This window comes from Cryptomeria japonica, chromosome 8, assembly GCF_030272615.1.
Source record: "Cryptomeria japonica chromosome 8, Sugi_1.0, whole genome shotgun sequence".
In the NCBI taxonomy this organism is placed as follows: Eukaryota; Viridiplantae; Streptophyta; class Pinopsida; order Cupressales; family Cupressaceae; genus Cryptomeria; species Cryptomeria japonica.
Window position 1 is genome coordinate 303,766,961 of NC_081412.1, and position 16,799 is coordinate 303,783,759.

General features: G+C 35.5%; 1 protein-coding gene across 4 annotated transcripts in view; it reads left to right on the forward strand.

Moving 5' to 3' along the window:
- LOC131060560 (uncharacterized) overlaps positions 1-16,799 on the forward strand; it is a 190,436-nt gene that overhangs the window by 92,599 nt on the left and 81,038 nt on the right. For all 4 annotated transcript variants that reach the window (XM_057993828.2, XM_057993826.2, XM_057993827.2 and 1 more), the window contains exons 5-6: positions 158-352; positions 501-549. In XM_057993828.2, the coding sequence (XP_057849811.1) occupies positions 158-352; positions 501-549 (244 nt within the window). The remainder of the gene's footprint in view (positions 1-157; positions 353-500; positions 550-16,799) is intronic.

The window sequence follows — 16,799 nt, forward strand, 5'->3', positions numbered from 1 at the left end:
CTTTTTGTGGATTTGCATAGGTTAAAGTTCACATAGAAATTCTAAATATCAACTTTCAAGATTCTATTGTTGTTGAAGGTCATTTCTGATCATAAGAGTGGCTTAATAAGGCAAAAAGAAATGCTGCTAAATCATCTATGCATGTTATCCTCTTCAGGAATGAAGTGCAATATAATCTGGACAACTTTCCTGCTTCAGTTCATGAGATTCGTGTACCTCCCAAGGCTCTTCTGGGGTTGCATTCTTATTGCCCCCTTCATTTTGACACTCTTCATATGGTATTGGTTGATATGAGTGTACATGTTGTCCTGTTGAAAGCTGCCTCCTCTGTTTCTTCACAGAATTTTCTCAGGTTTGGGAACAGATACTACGTATCCTCCAAAGGATAGTTCACCTGCATTTTTTGATTGCATAAAGAACAGTTAATGTTAAATTTGTACCTTTTAATGGTGTGCTGAATATTCTTTCCTAGTGTAACACTTAGAATTGTGATATTACAGTGAATGTCAGGCAAACTCATACAGTGAGTTTCAATCAGTGACTGCTCAGGTGACTCCTTAAGCTGAAATCTTGCCATATTCTGCTCATGCTGAAACGGAAAATTGTCTGTTATCCTTTATTTTGCAGTGAATATTGAGATTACTTTTACTGTTTTCTGGAGGTTTGTCTAGTATAACGATCTTTATTCCTTATCATTATACTCAACTGCTCTGAAGTCAATTCAATTGTTTAGTCTGCTGCTAAATGAGTTGATTATCTTGTATGAATTTACTTGGACCAAAATAAGTTGCTGCCAAATGTGTCTCTTTTTAATATTGTTAGTTGCAGGGTGACACAAAATAATTGAATTGATTATTCTTCAGTTTTTTCCACACTTTATTCAAGTATTTTGTTATTTTACTGAATACACCTCCAAAAAGGATCTGTAATAGCTAGCAAATACACCTGAATGGAGGTCAGGAAAGGATTTAAGAAAACATTCGTGCTTTAACAATTTCTATTTTTAAAATATCCATCAAGTCAAAATAATCACAAAGAACCTTGAAAAGCTCAAATTATAGATGCACATTTGATACATTTTTATACGAAAAAAGTGTTTTCTATAGTATAACAACACCCAAAAGAGAACCCCAATTTCTTTATACTTTTTTACATGTACATCACATAGCAACTACAATCTCCAGTACAATGAATACATTTCACAATATAATTGAAATATAATTCCATACAAATCACAGCATTTACATATGTCAATAATCCATCTCAAATATGGTCATCACAATTCATGATATAAAATTGGGCAAAACAACAAGCATATTTATTATTGAAGGTAGAATGCAATATATACAAAGATAAGTCAGTTAAAAAGACTAACTGGCCAAGCTAGGAATACCTAACCAGGCACCAAACTAAGTTTACCAAACTAACTATAGTAATAATATGTTATTACTATTATTAACATTTATACAATGATGTGATAGTTTATTATATATGTATTACAATATTAATGTGATGTTTCCATCATAGTGATTGATATCTGAATATACTTATGTATCAGTTATTTAATTATATGAGTTTATGACCGAAACTCTTTAGTCTTATGTAATCAGCTTTATAAACGTAATAAATAGATTATTACACACATTTACATTAACAATACATATTAAATATTACATAATATTAATATTCTTATTTACATGGTAATCATAATGCAATATTGACAAGGCAACAATAACTAATGAGACTAATAAAACATATAAACAATATAAAACATTATAGTGGCAGACAATCAGATCTGTCTGCCTTCCCATCCATTAAATAAACCATACATGAAGGCAGCACCTACATTAAGGAGTTTAAGATCAAATTATCATGGAAATTGCTCGTTAAAACCTTAAGTTGTATGATTAATAAACAAATCCATATTCTGGTCAGAGCATCTAAGACATTTAAGGATTAATAATCAAGACTTTGATTAAATTAAGCTTGCCGTGACTAAGGTAAAGACCGGTTCCATAAACAGAAACAAAGGAAGGCAACGTTTAACATAAATATAATAGCAATCGTAACCCAACAATAATAATTAGTAAAACGCAAATAGTCTAACGATCCAAGATAAGAATCTTAGAAATTATGAGGTATGACTCTTCCTTTGTGAAGAGATGTGTCCCTCTAATGAGGAGTTAGGTGAGCGTATATATAATGATGATGTAGAAGTGACAGGGAGATATGGAGGGATATAAAAAATATATAAAACAAATAATACCAATAAAATCAGGTCGGAACTGATACTAAGTTACAAGCAGTAACTTTCTTGTTCTGGGTAGTATGCACGGTATGCACTTAATATGTATGCTTGATATATGAAGCCTGCTGATGTTAGAGGATTTAATAGCATTATAAATATTGATGATATAAATAATAATTATAATTATTATAATATTTTCTGGAAACTACTCTGCAGTAATATATATTATAATAATATCTGAAAATAATTAAAAATATTTAGTATATATTTATAATGTCTTAATCAGATAAATAACAGTACTAGATTGTAAATTAGAAAGAGCTTATAAACAGTAAGAAGAATTTCTTTATGTATAATTCTTGTTACTATTGTCAGTATTTAAGAAGTTGGGAATTGAGATGTTTCCAAAGAGGGGCATTCTAAATCCAGACAATAGGATGATTCCCAAGAGAGGGTGGGGATCAGCGTCCTGAGAACCTTGAGGGACAAGGTCCCAAGAAACAGTAAGGGCTTGGATCTGTAAACTTTGAGGGAACCTATTGTATTTGGTATCTAAGCACTTTGGTAACATTCACATCCTCTTCTTCCTTAAAGCTGAAGTAGTAACAAAGTTTGACACTTGCATTAAGAATTATGGATGTATGATGGATGAGCAAGTTACCTATTAATAAATTAATCGATTGAACTATGGAATATCACTGATTTGATTCATGTTAAGATAGAATTGTCTCCTAATCAATTTAGTTTAAGTCATAAGTACATTGAAATAGGTTAATTATGGTTAAAACAGGCCTAAATTTAGTAGGGGACATTGCAATTAATCCAACAATCCCCTCGTATTACATAATTTTCTCAAAAGTACAAATGAAAAATGTTTTTGAAATGTTTTGAACTTCATTGGTGCAAGAGATTTTCTTGAGTTGAATAATATTGGAGCTGAATCTTTTGCTATTGGACATTCTCTTGGAGTAGTGACACTAAAACTCAATGTTTTTAGTGCATTCATGAAAAAATGGATTGCGAATGGGATTCAACATTGCCTAATTGTCACAAAATAGAACAGTATGTAGTTTCTCAAACACATCCATTCTTGTCAAGATGTGAGAACCGTATTGTTTCACAAATAGATCCACCTATTACGCAATGTTTTGCTTCTATGGATGAGCAAGTAACAATGCTTTTCTTTTTCCTCTCTCATGATGTCATATCAAGTCTCCAAAAAAAAGCAAAGCTTGAAATAGACTTCCTATCGTCCACAGATCTTGCATAGTCTGCATTTGTGTATTTTGTCAAGGAAACATGCGCATTATGTTTATATTTTGGGTCATTGTTGATTATATGATGGATGTATCTCAAAACTCGCTTTGTTGCTTTCCACCATGAAGCCTTAGGTTCTTGCACAAATCTTGAAAGATAGTTGACAGCATAGGTAATATTTGGCTTGGTGTAGTTCAGGTAAATGAGGGTACTAATCAGCTGGCAATAAAGACTAGCATTTGCTTGAGGTGATGGATCATGTCTCCAAAGTTGTAGCCTATCTCCATTTGTTTTAACACGGGGTTTCAATCTGCCATCCTAAACTTTTTGAGCAATTTCTTGTCATATTTCATTTGAGATCGTTTGCCACATTTATAGTCTAAGGCACTAATGTAGGAGACATCTTTCTTGTCCATGAGCTTTTCATCATCCTGATGATGGATCACAGAGTGTGATCCAAAACGTTGATGCAAATAAACATACACAGTCTAATCCAGAAATAAGAACAACAACTATTATGGATTGTGGATAACTAATTATCTTAATTAGCCTAAGATTTATCATGTTGAACAATTGTTTGAGATTATTCTTCGTTATATCCATCATTTTCTAAGAACTCATAATTATGCCCGAATTGTCAACATATAATATCAAAATCACAGTCTGCCCCCTTTGCTCTTTGTGGTAGAGGTCAGAATCATATGATTAATTCATGATGCAAATGATGTTGATGACTCTTGATGTACCTAGCTTTGGGATCATGTTTTAGATCATAGAGGGATTTACAAGTTTGCACACTTTTTGTTCTCGCCTAGGTGCAATATACCCCTTACATTGATTCATATAGAAATCTTTGAGATCTCTATCAAGGAAGATACCTTTAATCAACTTGCCAACTGAATTGTGTTGCCGTTGCTAAAACCAGTCTAATAGTCTTGATCTTTGGAGTGGGGGCAAAGGTTTCTTCATAGTCAATGCCTTCTTTTTGTGCATAGCCCTTAGGCAAGGGTCGGGCTTTGTACTCCATGAATAGCACTGCTGACAATTATATTGCTTAGGATCTCTCTAAAAAGAACATTCATTTTGGTCAACTAAGAAATATAATACGAACCTTGTTCATGGGCGAACCAATGATGTTAAGGCTAAAGATAAATATGGCTGAAGAACATCGATTATCAAGGCAGCAATTACTGTGTTAAGTAAAGACAAGGAATTATAATTGTGATTAAAACAAGCGATTGTTTTAGCAATAACTTATTCAAAGGGAAAAATTAATAAGTATATGAAGCAAGTGATTAAGCATAAGGTTTCTAAACAAATGGTCATGTCTATTTATAAGGACATCTCAATTCAAAGGGATACCTCCCTTCACGTAAAGGCATACAGATATTAAGATTGGGAGTTGAAAAGAAAAAGGGGGACACACGGGCAGAACAGGCAGAGGAGAAAGAGGCATCAAATAGAAGAAGCTCAGCAATCATTGAAGAATACAAATTCAGATCAACAAAGCATAAATATTCAGAAATTGCAACCTCAGCAACATCGACTAATACATAGCAATCAGCAATCCATAAGCAGGCTTAGCAGCTGTGTATTCAGCAGAGATAATCGATCAGATTGTTATTGACTGATTGAGACCTACCATTTTTTGTATCTAACAATATGAGTAATTATGTTGTGTTATACATATTTGCTTTGTATAGGTGTATTTGTATGCTGGAAATTACATGTCTGATTTAATACATCTGTATGTAAACCCCCATTACATATGGAAGGAAGGAGCCATATGGGAGAAGGGATTGCCATCTAGGTAGGGACCCCAAATGGATGTCCATGTTGCCTACCATTGGGGCCAAGAGGGCCAAAGTTCCGCTCTTGGGCTTAGATGGGTAAATTAAGGAACCCCCATATGATCTCCTCTCGGACCTGTAGTGATGGATAATTACCTTAGAGATGAAGTATGGATAGGGAAAGAACGTACAAGCACCCCATTAGGTAAGGACCTTGAGTGGATGTCCATGTTGCCTGCCACTGGGCCCAAGAGGACCAAAGTTCTTCTCTTGGGCTTAGTGTGGGATGGCTTTGGGCGGACCTACCATACTTGTTCTTCCACACCCTAATGTGTGTGAAATGATGCTATAGATATTATATGAATATCATGTGTTATGGGCTTACCCAAATCGTGTAAATTTATATAGGTGTATATATTTATAATTTGCTTGGTAAGATGTAACCCTAACTCTAATTTGTTGCATTTGTGATTCATAGGCAAATTTAGGACAAATCAGGAAGGGGACATTATAGTACTTGTTAGTTCTGCCATTTTCTTTGTATTTGATTTTGAAAACCCATTAATACAATAACTTTCTTCCCCCGTGGAAGATCAATAAGTTTTCAAGTGTTATTCCTTATTAATGCCTGATATTTTGCATCCATGGCATCTATACAAGTTTGTGGCCCAAGAGGCAACTTTATTGTTCTGATTTTGAATTTTGAATAACTTAAATAACCCTGCTATAATTTTAGCTGATAATATTCAAATCTAAGTATTTTTAACCAGATCTTGCAAACCCAATTTTTTTTTTCACATTTACGCATCACATTGACAACCCAATCTTAACAAATGGAGCCAGCAAAGAAAGATCAATATAAAAACTTATTTATTCTTTAATGAAGCCCAAAATACATCAAAATTGTTGTAGCAACAGTAGGAACAATAACTGCAGTAGTAACAAAAACATTGAAATTACACTAATCAAACCCACAACAATCTGCACATTGTACAAACTTGCAGTAGTTGAACTTGCAACTCTGAAGCTTATTTACAATTTTCGAGTGAGTTTGGCCTACATGGCCACAATGTTAGGATATATGTGCCATTCATCTTGTAAATCCTTGAAAATATTTATTATTGGATTAAATAATTTGTTTTGATTATTTATTCCCATTCGTTTATTTGTAAATTATCCATGATGGAGGGATAAGGATAATGCGGATAATAAATTAATTTGTATTTGTAAAAAGAATTTAATCTTCAAGTGGTGTCCATGTCAATTTGGATAGAAAAGCATATAACAACTTCTTATCCAAAGCTGGGCGCCTAAGTTCATGTGGGTGAGATTGAAGAGCACACAATTATATTGATAGGGGGGCGGGGGCGTGCTGGTGAATCAGTAAAATAACAATTTCACCAATTTAAACTTTGTCAACCACAATAGTATTATTTGCTAAATTCCAACAATCATGCACATAAGAACACAATAACACAATGTTTATGTGGAAACCCTAATGGTAGAAAACTACAAATCAATGCTTTTATATAATTTTTCTTTTGCAAAGTTTGTAGGCATCAACCCACTAGAGGCATCAACCCCTTAACTTAGTTTGTGAGCACGAACTTCTGCTTTTGATTTTGTAGGCACCAACCCCTAACTTCACTTCATGAGCACCAACTCACTAGAGGCACCCACTGAAAAATTGATTGCTCAAATAATCGGTTAATTACATTGAACGATATACACATATATAGAGCCTACAAGACGATGTTCTATAAATAGAACTAGTCGTTAAAGTGAAATCAAATAAGCTAAATATAGCTTAAAAAACTAAATAATAAAAAGATAACTAAACAAGCTAAATAAGTCGACTAAAAAGCTAAATAGCTAAATAAGTTGACAACTAAGATGACCACTAAGAATAGAAGATGACTATTATAGAAGATATTAATATTATTTTAACACCTCCCTTAATGGTCATCGTACTCAATACCCTATAGAAGACACTGCAGGTGTTATGATCACAAATGCAAAGACCATCTGCTACTACAGAGACCCTCCCAGGATCTGCAGAATGTAAATGACCAAGAGTACCAAAAGCCATCCAAGCTAATGTATCCCTCACACGCGAATTAGAGATCTGACACACACGAATTACTGAAGCCTAAAACCATGATTTTGAGGAAAAAATCAGCAAACCCTTTTGAAAAAGAGTTATGAGCACTGATTGCTCCAGCAACTTCTATACAGACTGCAAGATACCACGATTGCAGATGTTCGCCTTGACAGTGTGACCCAAAACTGACTGCAACAAAGCACGGTTTTTGAGGAGAAAAATCTATCAAAACCAGAGAACTTCGCGAATCACAAATCCCACGCAAACTTTGCATATTACAGATGATTTTTGGGGAAAAAATAATGAAAACCTAGAAATCCCACGCAAGCTTTGTGGACAACAGATAATAATTTTGAAGGAAAAAATTCTAAACCCTGCGAACAATTTTTGAGGAAAAAAACCGTGAAAAGCAACCAAACAGGAAATTTGCTTATCACAAAGCATAGAAGGATGACCCCTCTCCAAAATGCTCTGCAACATGAGCCTGCTCCTGTTCCTGAGACCCTCCCAACCTAGATTGTACGAATACCAACAATTTCCTACAATCTTTCTTCATATTGCCAAACTGGTGACAGTAGTTACACTGTACACTTTTCTTCTTTGAAGATTGCGGATATTGACCGCAATAACCACTTTGTAAGTTTACATCGAGCTAAAAAAAAAATAGATGAAAGACGGTAAGTGGAGAGAAATATTCCACTATATTAGTAATATTATCTTATTATTTAAGATAACTCAAGCATACTTGAGCTAAGAATACAGATTTTATCTGTCATTTTTCTTTTTTAATAATTAAAAGGAATAAGATATCTAATATTATCTATTTGTTCTATAATTAGGGAGCCCCTTCTGTTGGAAGGACTGACCTTTACCCTTGTTCTTATCCAAAACTTCAGCTGTGAAGGCTTGTTCAGTGGACGAACTAGCGTTGCTTCCAAACTGTTGCATCCATCGTTCCTGCTGTAGAAGCTTGTTGCAGAGATCTGGAAACTTCAGATCAACACTAGTAGATGAGATATTGAGAGTGTCAACGAAATGCTCGTAGGATCTGAGAAGGCTTTTTAGTGTGATCACTACCATATCCTCTTCCACCATTGTTCGGCCTATGGCTTCCAACGGGTCACGAATGTCCTTGATCTTCGTAAGATGTGCCTGGATAGATGATTTTTCATCCATCATGATAGAAAACAACATATTCTTCAGAAAAAACACTCAAACTCTTGTCGGACGTTTCATGAAGATCCTTCAAGAGGTCCCAAATCTCTTTAGCTGTTTTACCTGAAGGCACCTGAGGGAGTTGATCATTTGTGACAGACAACTTGATAAGCATGACAGCCTCTCGATTTTTCGTATCATGTTTGTCTTGAGCTTCACCTGCTACTGTAGGACGAGGAACCTTGCCAAGAACAATCTGATCAAGGCAACGATATTCAAATATCGATAACATGCGTTGTTTCTAGGTGTTGTAGTTGAGTCCGTTGAACTTTTGACTGTGTTCCAACATGATGTTGGTCAAAGATGCCATCACGGAAACTGAGGTTGAGCAAGGTCAGCCTTGTGAAGGGAGGAGACAGAAGAATCTAATTAAAAAATTAGAATAGAATCAACTGCACAAAGAAAACTAAAATCTTGGAACAAAATTCGAGGCACAAATCCCAATGCGCAAATTTCTAGGTTTGCTGAAAACCCAGAAATCAAAATTTCTTGCAAACCCTAGGTCACATAAAATAATCAGAAAAAATGGGCACAGATCCCAAGGAATGGCTGCTGGCATGAAACCCAAGGCATAAATTCTGGAAAACCCAAAAGATTTTCTGACAAACCCAGAAAATCAAATTTCCTGCAAAATGAAAATTTCAAATTTTTCTGAAAATAACCAGAAAAATAGCAATATACAAAAAAATTAAAAAGAACTCTGATTTTTCTTATAAAAAATCAGCGAAACCCTAGGCGGGAAGAGACCCAAAAATCACAGGTTGTCTCTACTAAAAATAGTGAAAAATCCAGTTAACAATCGTAGGAAAAATAATTTGAGCCGTTGCCATTGAAGACTCGTGAAAATCGTGGGAAAAAACCACACCGCCCAGCAAAGAAAATTGCGGGAAAAAAACCATGCTGCCCAGCAAAGCCGTCGCACGCAGATAACAATCACGATTTTTTAGGGTTTTCAGATTGTAAAAAAAACACGGAGAACGAATGGTTGACTGCTACCGTCAGTAGAAACCCTAGTTGCGGAAGTCGCCCAGAAGGAGACGCGGAATTTCCGCGTGAAGCACAGAGAAACAAGCCGGCTAAAAAAATACGCGACCCAAAAAAATGCAGGCCGAAAATAAAATTGCAAACGCGGGAACCAAAAGAAGTTTGCTCTGCAAAACAATTGTGAAAAATGCGATTCAGACCTGCAAACCTACAAAATGTCCGCCGACTCTAACTAGACCTGCAAAAATCCACCTAGCACACAAACATTGCGCCAGAAAATCGCGATCATGAAAAAAAACTTCGATCCAATTCACCCAAAAAAAAAACTTTAGAAAAATCTCATTGAAAAAATTTCAATAAGAAATTATTTTAGAATTATAAATTTTTCCAAAAATTTTAAAACCTGCTTTGATACCATGAAAAATTGATTGCTCAAATAATCGGATAATTACATTGAACGATATACACATGTATATATAGAGCCTACAAGATGATGTTCTATAAATAGAACTAGTCGTTAAAGTGAAATCAAATAAGCTAAATATAGCTTGAAAAGCTAAATAATAAAAAGATAACTAAACAAGCTAAATAAGTCGACCAAAAAGCTAAATAGCTAAATAAGTTGACAACTAAGATGACCACTAAGAATAGAAGATGACCATTATAGAAGATATTAATATTATTTTAACACTAACCACTCACCAATTATTAAGCACCAACTTCACCAATACGAGGCACCAACCTCACCAATATGAAGTACCAACTTCACTAGCTCAAATTTCCAACTTGTCAATGTTGCTTCTACAACTGATGATGGATGATCTTATTCTTCACAAATTATGCTATAAATTTGCTCTTATATTACCTTTGAATCTGCCCTCTACAACTGATGATGGATGATCTTATTCTTCACAAATTATGCTATAAATTTGCTCTTATATTACCTTTGAATCTGCCCCACAACTCACTTCACAATCTGCTATGAAGTTCCTCTTATATCCACTCAAAACAAGCCTTCATATATCTGTGATAGACTTCTATAACTTCCTCATAAGTTTGTTCATGCATGTCTTCATAAATATTTCTTTTTTAAATATGTATGTACTCTTTGAAATATGTATGTTCATATTCTTATCATGTCTAAATATATCCTCTCTAACCTTGCACGGACCCTCTTCACAAATCTGCTTCAATCTACTCGCATACTCAGAAATCTGCCTTTAATTCCTCATGCACAGATCTGAATATGTAGATCTGATATATCATTAATTTCTCTCACCCTTTTATTCAACACTTTTTGCTTCACACATTACTCATCTCTTGAAATCTTTCTTATTAGATCTGCAAATTTATTTTCTTATTATATCTTCATTTCAGATCTTCTTGTGTATTATATTTGTCTTTTCTCTTCAATGTTTTCACATGCACCAAAAAAATACTCCTCACATATCTCACACCCGTTGTTATTTTATATCATCCACGTACCCTTTCATGAATGGTGCAAATGGAGAGTTACATCCTTAATAAAGGATTTTACCTTTGTTAACAAACTTTTATCTTAATCGCTGCCTTCTTTAAAATATAAGTGCTGCCATAAAACATAACCCAAAAAGGTCGCACTTCTTAAGATAGTCGCTGCTTCAAAATGCTGATCGCTGTCCCTTGAAAAGCTTTTGTAAAAAGCTTTATTCTTTTTGTCTTATTCTGTTTTGTTTTATTCTTATTTTCTCCTTTATTTTTTTTGTCTTATCTGTTTTTGTTTAATCTGTTTTTTTTTGTCTTTAACTTTTTTTAGTCATCATATCTTTTAGTAATCACACTTTTTTTGTTGATTACATTTAACACCAATGTATTTTTTTGAATAGATATTCTCTTGTAAACGCATATCTTACCTTGAACAAATCACACCATTTAAAGATGAATTGCAATTCTTTTTCTATGAGTCGGCTTGCACAAGTCTTTCTTATGATTGCTGCCTTTACTTTTTTTAAACATAATGTATAGTGATTGCCACTTGTCATAATTGCTGTCTTTAAAAATCACTCTTTTTGTAATTAGATGTTTCTTTAATCAAACAAATCGTTGTCCTTATCTACTTCATAAGAAGTAGGCTTTGCAAAGAAAACCAAACTTAATTTATTTGAATTCCATCGTTGCCATTGTCTTGAAACAAGTCGGCCAAGATTAATTACTTAATTTAAATAATATTGTGGATGTATTTGGCCAGCATGTTAATATCTTGATCACGTCTCTTATGTCTAATATGCCTTCGAAGTAACAACAAGCCAGCATTAATCCATTGAGTCTGCATACTCGAATAGTGCCCATACAGTCCTGTGGTCATTTTATTGCCCACAATTACTTTCCATTCACTCTCAAATCTGGTACTTCACCGACAATCTTACCTCACTCAAGAAAAGCCCTGAATATTGCATCGTTGTGTTGGTTGAAAATTTTGTACACCCGCGAGGATGTGCAAAATTGTGGTTTCAACCACAACACATAAGTATAAACTTTCCTAATTTAGGGAAGGCTCCCCCTTTTCTAACACTTAACTAATACTAATTTAATCTAAAATGGATGGGACAACAACCTTTTCTCTTATTTCAGAAAAGATTTTACTCTTTCCTCTTCACAGAAAAGAAGCAACAATTATGATATAATAATAGCAACAATTTAAAATGAAACCAAGAAAGGAAGTGAAGTTTCCTGAAAGCACAAAGACTTCCGTCAGTTCCTCTGGGACGGGAAAACAACAATCAAGCTCAAAGTCTTGAGTTTCTCAATTCCTATCTACCCTTTTCAAAATGATACAATAAGAACAATGTACAACATATGACAGCGCAAAGTCTGCAAGTATGATACACCTTATTACTTTAGATGGGAATTACTACAAGCACAAAGTCTTGCAACTTTTTTCAACTTCTAACAACAAACTAAACTAATTCCACCTTTGGTATTTGCAGCACAAAGTCTGCAGATATTTTGGGGTGAAGCTCTTCTTAACAACCTTAGACAACCTCAAATAAGTACAAAGAAATGCTCCAATATGACATAAGAACACAAAGGACACAAAGTATGGCTTCAATACAAAGTCTGAAATTCCAACTCTTTGATATTTACTTGAGAATAAACAATTTACAACTTCAAAGCCCAAAGTCTTTACAAGTGCAAAATTCTGCAGAGTTTACTTGCTTGCCAAAAAGATAAAAAATACGTAGAGCACCCTCGAGTATATATAGGAGAGGGACTTTGAGAAAAAGGTGGGAGGATGTCCAAGGGGTTGTGTTCTATTGGTTAAAACATTGAGTTCTCATTGTGGGGATCAAAGTTCAAATCCCAAAGGGACATCTAATATGAAATTCAAAGTTGTGACTCTTAGTCTTCCACAGTTGGCTTCTAGGTGGGTTCTAATAAGTGGATTCTAATTTGTGACTCTTGGTCTTCCATAGGTTGATTCTAGTGTGGTTGCTCGAAATGAGCTAATGGTGGTTTCTAATAAGTGGATTCTAATTTGTGACTCTTGGTCTTCCACAAGTTGATTCTAGTGTGGTTGCTCGAAATGAGCTAGTATTAGTGTCATGGTTGTGGTTGCCCGATATGAGCAAATATTAGTGTCCTGTAATGGTCTCAAGTTGATGCTCGTATGAGCAAAATATTTGTAAACGATCTGGAATATAAAAAAAAAGGTGGGAGGATCCTAACTAATTTCAGAAATTCTCTCAACCACCATGACTTATTCTAACCACAGTCCTAATCTAACTCAACTTGTAGTTGCTTTACATGTAATTACATTTTACAAAAATGCAAGTGAAAGTGACGCTTGCAATTGCAAAATTTGTTTCTACATGTAACTTGTCAAAAACAAAATACATAAAATAAAGAGTAAATGTCATGATAAACTTTTTATTCTTTTCCATCTCTGGCCTTGAAAGACTAGAAAGTGCTGATAGATCTTTGCAATTCAGGATCAAGACCACCTGTGTTCTTGGCATCTGCAATAGTTTTAATGATAACATCATAATATCTTATTGTTGCCTCCCTATGCTCTTCAAGAACAATTTGCATTTTATCAAAAAACACTTGATAGCTTAGAAACCTATGAATCGAATCCACAGTAAACTGTTCTAATTCTAACTCCTGGCGAAGACTTGATACCATTTCTGCAAGTACCACATCTGCTGCAAGCAACTCTCCATTTGGACTTAGGAGTTTGCAAGACATCTTGTCAAAATCAGAGAGAATGTCTTGTTCGACTTCGTTACTCATTTCAAGTGTAACCTGAACATCTTTGATAACCAATGATTTGTTTGTCAAAAGTTCATCAAATTCTATATATTTATCTCTGCCAGGTATCACCATATTGTTGCACAAAGTTTCTAGTTTGATCTGATCCATCTCGTGCTAGATCTTCAAGTTTCTCTCCACTGGAATCAGACTTTGATTAAAAGCCTCAAAAGTCTCGTTCAACTTGACTTTTGCTGCTCTAACATTGTTCAATACATGCAATGCCTTTTTCACCAGTTGGGAACCTTGATCAATCAATCAATCCACCCAAGAATCAACTGCTCTAGCTTTCTGAGTATCTTTCTCCATTGTTTGATAGATTATTCAGAGGTGGAGGAGGTCAAAGGATTAACTTGCTTTGAAGAGTTTGTGATCTTTTGGATCACTATGACGAGCTGCGAATTCTTCTCTTTGAACTCATTTTTCTTTGCAAGTAATTCATCATAATTTTGGACCAAATAGGCTATTGAATCCATGGCATCATGCATGATACTTGTATGTGTCTTCTTCCCAAGTTCCACCCTGGTGAGCCTGTAATCTGACAGCTACATCTCTTCTGGCGGCTCCTCAAGTAATGGCTCTGCTACTTTTGCATATTTCATTCTATTCTTTGCTTACTACCACCTGCGAGACTGTCTTTGCCTTCTTAACAACTCTGGGCTTAAGTTTTGCAATCTGTCGAAAATCAAATATATCAGGAGAGATCTCATGCTTCTTCCTCTAGGTGTGATTGAACTCAGCCATGGGGGAAGTTCTAATGAGTTCACATCAGAGACAACAATTGTGATTTTTGAGAAATAGGCTCTACCTATACCATAGTTGTGACTTGAGGAAAAGCCTCTGTCTGGACAACGACTATCCTTTGCTCAGGTGGTAATTCATGACTTGCTTCTGTCATGAACCTATCAAAACTCATTGCAGAAGCATCGATCTCAGGAAGAGAAACATTAGACAGGATGGCTTATGAGGGATTCACATCAAAGATATTCTCCAAGCCACTGCGAGAGGTTTGTAGGGTACCTTGGTAGCATGTATGATTGACCTTCAAAGCATCCAACTCTCATGTAGGTGAAAGTTGGAAACTGTAGAAACAAGCAGCCATATTCATTTACCTTCTTCCAGGCTGCCTCAGAGACTCTTCTATTCTTGAGGTTCTCATAAAAAAGACACATGAAGTGTCCAAAGAACACATCCTGCACTCTTCTATAATGAACCCTGCTGGGCCTAAGAGTTAGTTGATCATAATATTTCCATACCGGCACCAGTGATCCGTCACCCTTGGTAGAAAGACCAAGAAATTGTCTGAGTGACGCTGCAATGTACACCAAGTATGAATTCATATAGAAGATGAGGGTATTAGGAACTTGCGACATCTGCTCACACAGGTTGTCACCGATGATTTCTCCCCAGAAAATGTGAGATTGCCCCTTTCTCATGATCACAATATATTTGTACATCCAGATTTCAAACATATTAGAGTGTCTCAAACCCATAATTCTACTGAGAAGGGTGATCATGTCGCAAACCTCTTCAATGAAGTCGCAACGATAAAGCTTAGGCCATCTGGAAAAGCAAGTCCTGGGAGTCTTCAGCCACTTAGCATTAATATGCTTGATGAAATTTGACCTTCTTTGATTGTAATGATCCAAGGCACTTTTCATCGTGATGTCTGCATACATGGGAGCTGCGAGGACTTTGAAAATCTTATCAATAATCTCTGCATCCAATCTGATAATGACGTTCCCATCCTCATCTCTGATTGTTCTAGTCTCCTTATCAAAGTGAGATGCGCATGCAAGCACAAACTCAGGTTCTAGGGCAGCCACCGGGAAAGATGAAACCAAATGAATATGACTGCTCAGGAGCAACTCCATCCCATGTGTATGTGAACCTTTTGTTCTTTCCAAGAACTCGGACATGTCAACGTGTCTGATTTCTGTGTCTCGGATCTCATCAATGAGAGAGACCACCTGAGTGGGAGCAATCTCATTCTGATATTTGTCGTATTTGTATTTCAACTTCTTGTTTGGAGGTGACGCCGACTCTTCTGACATCGAACAAGAATCTGCAACACTGTGATGAAAATTCAAAAGGGTAAGAACATCTTCAGCAACAAATGGAGATTCCATAGTCTTCAAGCCTTAAAAATTAATGCTCATACCACAACTTGGGAAGGATTTGACCATGGCACAACTTGGACTGACCTAAGGATTCTTTATAGATGAGCTTGGACAGCAATGGGAGGGCAAATCGGATCTCGTGGAGGTGAGTGCAAGTAGAAAACTTACACAACTTGCACTTGCAATCGGGTCCCCAAGACCCGACTAAGACCCGACTACAAGTGGTAAAGGCAAGACAATGATGCATACTTGTAATAAAAGGTGCAAAACCTGACTTCAAGGGGATAATGTGTGGCATGACATTTTGAAAAGCATTTTGGAATGGAGGAAAATGACTGCAGGTGGAATGAGTTCATCAAGCAAATGAGAAATGAACATTTTTTGTACGTGCAATCATGTCTTGGGGACTCGATTGCAAGTAAGCATGAAGGATTAAACAATGTGCTTCACTTGTAGTTGGGTCTTGGGGACTCGACTGCAAGTAGATATTAGTTTCCAAACATGAAATGTAGTAGTTTATCTCTGCAACAAGAACTTTATGGGGGAGAACGATATGCATATGACATGTATATGAGAGACACAACTTTGAGTGTGGCAACCTTTACCTGTAAACCGATTTCCAGCACTTGCGGGGAAAAGTAAAATGCCAAGGTATACTTGTAGTCGGGTCTCCAAGACCCGACTGCAAGTATATCTGCATATTTGAACTTGCACTTGCAATAATAAAATCCGATTCAAAAGACAATACATCACTTGCAAGGAAATAAAATGCAAGAGAAATAGTTGTATTTAAAGAC